Source organism: Apaloderma vittatum, unplaced genomic scaffold, assembly GCF_000703405.1.
Source record: "Apaloderma vittatum isolate BGI_N311 unplaced genomic scaffold, ASM70340v1 scaffold9501, whole genome shotgun sequence".
In the NCBI taxonomy this organism is placed as follows: Eukaryota; Metazoa; Chordata; class Aves; order Trogoniformes; family Trogonidae; genus Apaloderma; species Apaloderma vittatum.
Window position 1 is genome coordinate 20,482 of NW_009700773.1, and position 7,896 is coordinate 28,377.

The 7,896-nt window shown below is 37.7% G+C and overlaps 1 protein-coding gene across 1 annotated transcript in view; it reads right to left on the reverse strand.

The window, feature by feature from the left end:
* The window catches only part of AMPD3 (adenosine monophosphate deaminase 3), a 23,587-nt gene that overhangs the window by 4,351 nt on the left and 11,340 nt on the right, over nucleotides 1-7,896 (reverse strand). The window contains exons 6-11 of the mRNA XM_009878859.1: nucleotides 5,555-5,749; nucleotides 5,184-5,315; nucleotides 4,156-4,319; nucleotides 2,861-2,987; nucleotides 1,903-2,066; nucleotides 1-8 (exon numbers count right to left, since the gene is read on the reverse strand). The exon at nucleotides 1-8 is cut by the window's left edge and continues 128 nt beyond it. Of these exons, the coding sequence (XP_009877161.1) occupies nucleotides 1-8; nucleotides 1,903-2,066; nucleotides 2,861-2,987; nucleotides 4,156-4,319; nucleotides 5,184-5,315; nucleotides 5,555-5,749 (790 nt within the window). The remainder of the gene's footprint in view (nucleotides 9-1,902; nucleotides 2,067-2,860; nucleotides 2,988-4,155; nucleotides 4,320-5,183; nucleotides 5,316-5,554; nucleotides 5,750-7,896) is intronic.

The following is a 7,896-nucleotide window of genomic DNA, read 5'->3' on the forward strand; positions in this document are numbered from 1 at the left end:
AGCAAGTTCTACTAATGAAAAATGCACTGTTCTTCATCTCTTTTGTATATAATTATTATTAATAGGGGAATTTACAAAAAAAATCAGACTTTACACGTTCTCATACAGTTTGACCTGATAGCTCATCAGGCCTGCCTCTACCTAGGCCCCTTTCACCACCTGACAGAGCTGTGCCTTCTTCCTTCCCCAGTTACATCTTATTTACCAATTGTTTATCTACTGGGTGAGCAGTTATTGAACTGATTTCAGGTGAGGGAAATGGCAGATGGAAAGCTAAGTGAACTGATGCAACCTGTAGCTGCATGATTCCTAGATTCCAAACAAGGGAAGAAGAGAAAGCAAATTGCCAAGAGTTAGCTAACACTACCCAGTGTGGTGACAACCTGCCACCTCACCAGGTTAAGTGTAGCATAAAACCACACCCTCAGCAGCACAGAGATGATCTAGGAGAATTAGTTATTACTCTAGGCTTCACACTAGAATTTCTAGAACTATTTTATTTTTAGCATCTATATTAAAAATTATAACCATTAGGTTAAAATGGACCCTGTTAATCAGTCCCATAAGTATTTGGAGATGTTCAGAACAAAGAATTTCAACACAGACTACTAGAGTATAAGCCAGTCCTAGGATGGATGTGAAACTGTTTTATAATGGACTGGCTGTGTTTAACAGGGTGAACAGTTTTACAGATCGATTGATGAATTGTGTCACTAGCACACCTAGCTGTAAAGAATAGTTAATGATTATCCAGGGAGATGAGACTTTCAAACAGTAGTTGAAATGATACTGAGGTAAAAAAGAAACACCTAAGTTGTGACAGAATCTCTGTCCTTGGAAAAGAAAAAAATGTAGACTACAGAGAATGTACAGGAAGTCAGGAGAAAGGGAGGACTTAGATACCTGCCGTAGTCTTTCATCTCTGTGGTAGAACTAAAAACTACGCCTGTTTGCTGCAGGTACAAGGTAATTTAAGGTGGATGTTTTTCGTATCAGTTTTGATTATATAGGGAGGTAGAGAAAGAACTGCTTGAGGTAGCAATGGGAGAGAAGAAATAACATTTTGAATGTTGATTTAGATAAAATCTGTTGAAATGACCAATCTGCACACCTCCTATAAGAAAATCTCCAAACAATTAATAAATAAATAATAATTAACTAAATCCTTGCAAGGAAACTAATGACACCATCATGATGACTGTGCCTCAATTTGAGTCAGTTGTTCAGATCACTCAGTGAGTCAGCCACAAAGTCAGGAACATAATCTCAAGTTGAATTTCAAGCTTTACTGAGTCTGATGCCAAAATCTGCTTTTACAGGCATGATCTCATATTCAGTATCATAACTCCCTGCATTACTTGCCTAGACATGGGTTTCAAAAGTCGTAAAACTGAATGAGTAAACAAGCATGCTAAAGTAAGTTAGCTAGGTGTGCTGTTTATAGTTATGTCCTCCTCTGTCCATCTTTGATAACAGCAGTATTTCACAACATAACTTTGTATCTCTTAAATTACCAGGAGACAGCAAGCTACTTTATATTTGGTACTTCATATTTGGAAATCCACTGTGAATCCAAACAAAGGTCAACAAGTCAGTTTGGCGGGGTTTCTTCTGTTATCTTTTTTGATATATTCACATTCAATGAATTCACAAAACAAAAATACACACAAAATGTCAACCCAAGATATTAATCTGATGCCTTTACAATTTCTGAATATTTAATTTAAATTAATTTTGCAGTTAATGTTTTCAAAATAACGCATACTCCTCTTGTGAGTCTTTAAAATAATTTAAGATAACCTGTGCTTCAAAAAATATATTACCTACACTCAACTTAGACTGAGACCAAGACTACTCACTTTTCTTTCTGGGAGCATGTAAAAGAGAAAAATTACTACTTACCTCCTAAGGTTGTTTAGCAACATGATGTTCGCATACATATAATACAAATAATAGCTATACGGGGGATTCTTCTCACTGGTCCAGAGGTCAGGGTTAAGGCTCTTGTCAGAGAACATATGGCCACTATGTTTGGATTCATCATCAACACTGTCGAAGCCAGTCACCTGGTGGGAGTAGAGATTCACAAAAATCCATGTTTTCAAGAAGCAAACTTCAATGTTACTTATTCTTAAGAGCTTCAGGACTTGCTTGTACAAAGCATCTTGTCCTCTTTCTTCATTTCCATCCTTATGCCAGCAGTCCTGCTGCTCTGCCCTTCTACCATACCATGCAAAAAAGTTTCCTTGAAGGAAGTTGCACCTATTTTTTTCTAAGACAACTAGGAGGCCCAGGTGCACAAAAGCCTTCAGACTGCTGGCAGGGCATAGTCCTGTAAGATTCCTCAGATCTAGATTATCATCCTTTAAACTCATCTGCTTTGTTATTTGAAAAACAGGTGAAGGCCAGAGGCTCCTCAGAGACCTCCGAGTTCTGATCTGGGGCATACTCAGAAACGTCTCTTAATCTCACCCCAGCAGCTACATGCCCAGTCTCTCCTGAGTCCCATCAGGATCTACACACTGCTTTCCTTTCAGTTGCCTCCTTTTTGGAGGCCAGTCCCAGAGGCTAGCTCAAAGTACACATCCTGGATTATGATGTTCCCACTGCACAAGAGCTTGCAAATATTTTCTGGTCAGTTTTTATAGTGGGGATTACTGAGAGAATAGATAAATAGCTTTTATTAAATAAAACAAATAGGCTTTTATTAAATTGTATGTCAGGGCTTTAAAACAGTAATACAAGTAATCTGTGGAGGAGGAAGCTTTTTTTAGTGACTGTGAAACAGCTGTGGACAAACACAATTTATGAGTAGGAGAGGATCCATTTCATGTGAGACAGAAAATCCGAACATACTTACGTATTTGAGGAAAAGGTGCAATTCTTTGTGGTCCTTGGGATTGATTGTTGCTTCAAACAAAGGTAGAAAGATGTTCTCCAACATCTTCCCAAAACTAGGCAGAATATTTTTTGACCTAAATATGTCACTGAAGGGGAAAAAATATATTGTTGTGACATTCTTTAATCAGCTTCTATTTTTTATCCACTTATTTTCTGATATTTGTGTATATTCTACAGCTTCAGTTCCACCTGAATTTAGAAATTCAAAGTTTATGGGAGGGCAGGGATTGTCTCTGTGCTCTGTTTCCTGCACTGCCGGGCACTTTGCTTCATTTGGGCTTTGCAAAAGCTCCCAAGTGCTTGAAAAATAGAGACAGTATGGAGGGGTTGATGCTGTCTAAAGAACAGTGACCCTTTCCCTTACAGCAACCCAAGTACAAATAGGGCAGATCAGGAATTACCTGTTTTCCAAACTTGTAACTATTCCAAATTAAAGTAGAATGTTCTGCTTTAGTGAGCTTCTCAGAAAAGAGGGACAGTGCTTCAGCGTGTCATTAAATGCATGGCTTAACGAAAGTGCTGACTGCGCTATGTACGTAAGAAATTGCTGCGTAAGAAATTCAAGGAGAGAAACTTTTTCCCTAATGAGAAACACACTCTGGGGAATATATGCAACCATGACAGCTCTTTCTCTGCTCATATTCCAACTATACAATTTCAAAACACAAAACTCAGCTATTAAGGCTGACAAAATTATCATGGGAAACTGTATTACAATATACAAAATTGGAACTTTATTAACTGTTCTTTTGTTTCTAAAGGATGCTTAAAAACTAAGAAAAACTGATGCTGATTTAAGCTTGCAAATCAGCTTGGGTTGCGTTTCCAAGTTCACTGTCATTTAGTCACTGATCTTGAGGAAGTTTGATGATAACAGTTTTACAGAGCATTTTCTACTCCTTTATGGAATTCAAGAGTTGATCTATTTTCATTACTAAATTGTCTTTGAATGCAGCTTAATTTCACCCAGTCATAATTTTTGGTGTTAGTATCTTCAGATTTACAAATAATTCACAGTAGTTTTGAACAGCTTCATAAAGAATAGATTCAAACCCTTTGACACCCCATATGCTGTCTTCCACCCCCAGACTGTCAGGAAAACTGCAGCGATGGTCAAGAATGAATTTCCCAGGCTGTTGCTTGTAAATAGAACTACAGGACAGTTCATAAACTATCTAAAAATATCAGAAATTAAAACAAATCATTGGTATGTTTTCAAACTATCAAAATTACCAAGAGTTCCTGATTACTTACTAGATTCTGGGAACCTGAATTATCCAGCGCATATTAGGGGAATATACTTTATGCTTAATGAACCATTTTGCCAAGTTCAGCCATTCGTCTGGAGACCGTCCATAAATGGATAAGCGGGGTTCTGTATACTGGTACTTACTTTCTTCTAGTTCACGGGCTACTTCCTATTAAGTAATAAATATATTTGCTGTAATATGGGCAGTGAAGATCATTTACAGCTAGTAGTATATTTATCATTGTGTTTTCCTCAGACCAGACATACCTGTATTGTCACCCTTTAAAGATAAAGGGAATCTCTTGTCTATTAATTCATTATTTTATTTTAGGTATCTAAGTACTCTACTAGCAAGCTATCGTTTGAATATAAACTGACCGTAATGCCTAGATTTAGAGGACAATATTCTTGCAGAGTTATTACCAACACCTTTGTAAGACATAGGTTTAGAACTGGTAAATCAGAATTATACTATTTAGACTGTAGTAAATGACCACATAAAATACACAGACCAATGGAGACTCTGACCCAGGATCTGTGGTAGTAAGCAATTTTAAGGCTATTAATTTTAGACATGCACTTCTATACATTTAAGAAGAGCTGACACCTAGTTCATAAAAACTAACCTTTTGTTGGAAGAAATTAATCTGAAGCCTGTGCACGCATGTGCAGATACAGATTTATGCAGAGGCGCTTCCCTAGCTCCTCCTTCCCCAGCAGCTATCACTAACAAGCTACATCCTAAAATACTAAGCCAGTGGATTGACCCTTGGCTGCTCTCCATTAGTTTGAAACTACACACAAGTCTGATTTGAACTCATATACGGGTTATGTGTATGAGTTTCTAACTCATAAAATTATTTAGAAAGCAGCAGTGGCCAGCATAGCAGAGATCTTTCTCTGATGAATTGCTAGAGCAAGACCAACACTTGGAACCACAACCATAGTGTTAGCTCTAGATACAACGATGACATCACAGATCTTTTACAAACCTTAATTTCTCCACAGCTGGAAAAGCTTAAAACTTACTTACCTTGACCATACGAGCAAAATATTCACCACCAATGTAGTTCTCAGTTTTCAAATACAAGTCCCTCAGCTCACTGGCACCAACTGGATTGTACTTGGAATTGAATTTGTCAAATCGATGAAATGTTTGACGACCCTGGTGGTAGAAAAAACCCAAATAATCATGGTTTTTAGGTAAACTAGTTTATTAATTAAATTGCCAATCAATAAAAGGTACAAAAAAAGGCCTATGCTAACTTACTTCAAACATGCAAAGTAACGCATGAGTTCAAATTCTGATTTAATAAATTATCACGCAAAAACTGCAGAAACCAGAATTTCACACTTAGAAAACATAGCTTTTTCTCATTTACTTTGTAATTTTAATAGACTTACTGCATGGACATCTAAAGAGTCTACAGTGAGGTCATAAGGGTCCATGTGAAGGCTTTCAAAGACTTGCTTTAAAGTCATCTTCTTGCCTTTTTTCTCTGCAACAATCCTGTCAGGCTCCGTTTGATATGTGTGCTTAATAAACCTCAGTAAGTGTTTCTGGTTCATGCAAGCAGCAGCGTGGATATGAGTATCGACCTGTAATCAAAAGGTCATTCATGTTCATCATCCATAGATAAAAGCTTAAATTAGCAAAGTCACAACAGTGACTAAAGCCTTCTAAAATGTTTCTTATGTAACAAATGCATTAGTGCCTAAGCAAGTCAAAATGTTCCAGAACCCTGAGATTTTGGGTTTGGAAGAATTATTCAGTAAGCAAAAATGTAAATAAAATAGCCCTCAAATAATTGTTTCCTATTTAAATGTGAAAATTTTCAACAAGATATAAGTGCCAACCACAGAACCTGTGTTCAGATTAAATTTGATACTTCTTTCAAAAACACTCTGATCTTTTAGTATCCTTTTATGTCATCCATGAATCAATGATATCTTTCTTTTTAGTTATAGACTGTAGTTACAGACATCTTCTCTGACTGAAAGGACCTAGAATTCTCAGCCATCTCCAAAAGCAGATTTCACTTTTGTATTTCAACCACATGAAATATCTTCGGTCTCTAAAACTGCAGCATGTACATGTGAGAGATTTTGTCACTATTTTTTCCAAGTTTAATTATAATACAGCAACTTATAATGCTCACAGATCTTTCAGTTTCTGCAGATCTCCTCACACACCAAGGGAAGTGCAAGCTTCACAGAAGGGCTGAGAGTACTCCTTTTTTTTGTTGAAGTCCCATTTAAAAAAAAAAACCATTACAGGAACCCAAATGGTTTCCATAGGCATGCTTTTCTTTTACTCAGAAGCTCACATTGATATTTGAGCAGCCTATATTAGAACACAATCCAAAGAAACAACTGATGAGATTTGGGGGTTGGTTTGTTGATTTATGTTTTCCCTTCAGCATATGTAATTCCTTAGGTGCATCCAGCTGGTATATAAAGCAAATGCATTGTGGTTTCATGCAGTCAAGGGTTTATTATCTTAGCCACAGAGCAGAATATATGAATAAAAGAAGAAAACCAGATATATCCCCTAACTTCTTGTTGGGAAGCACTGCACCAATTGCAGTTCCTAAGGACCAAGTACCTGAAAGGGAGGAATAGACCCTACCTAGGGTAATGGCCTTAAGGAATCTAAGAGCGTAGCAACATGCGGCGTGTGCAGCAGCAGAGCTCCAGGGTTCATTTGCTTTGAATTTCCTTGAGAAATTCTAACTGAACAACAAAACAGCCTAATGCACGTCCTACTAGGTAAAACAATGAAATTAATCTATCAACAAATTCCTATCTATTTAAAACCAAACCAGAACAAAACACTGTTCTGATTAGATTTCACAGTTGAGACATAATAACAGCCCGATAGACTGAAATTGCCTTCAAGTCCAGACTGCCAAACCCTAGCAGAAGCAATTTGAGCTCACCCAGAAGCCACAGTGCTGCAGCAGCCTGTCTGCTAAGCTTCCCATTTTCTTCCAGCCCAGGCCCTACCTGGTCACGGATGGCCATGAGCACAGGGATGTGGTCAGAAGCAATCACCAGCTTTTGCTATTTCTACCATCTGCCTTGTGTGCCAGCTGCCTGGTACTGGAGATAAGTCTTACCAGACCAACGGGCAGAACAGTTCTGCAGGAGTAGGAAGCAAGATAGTCAGTTTGTAATACAAGTTTCAAGATGAGGTATAACAGGAACAGGACAGCTCAGATAATTAAGTCTAAAAAGCACTGCACAGTACTGTCCTATATATTGGTGGGAGATAGTTTGGAATAATTTTAAGTAACACTTTACCATGAAGTCTTACATGAAACTGTAGTGGAAAGAGCTAGTCTTAACTCCTCATGGAGAGTAAGACCTTCAAAACAGAAATAAAAAATAACCTTGAATGTGCACAGCACTAGTAATAGAACTGTCAGAACGTATCCGGTTTTGCTGTCTACATTAAAAGGTTTAAAAAAACCAAATACAGATAGTATTCCCAAGAAAAACCATGAAAGGAAATAGGAGATGAAAACACCCACGCTTGCATCATGATTGTAAAAATTAAACTTATTTGTCTTAACTGTATACAAGTAATTGTACATCCAAAAGAGACTCTTAGCCAGGACTCTGCTGTGCGGGAAACTGCAAACACGGGCATGCACAACATGAGACCAGTGTGTTCCCTTCTGCGCAGCTTTCAGATTGCACCAAGAGAAGCAGTTGACATCCTGGTCAGCTTTTAAGGATCAGCA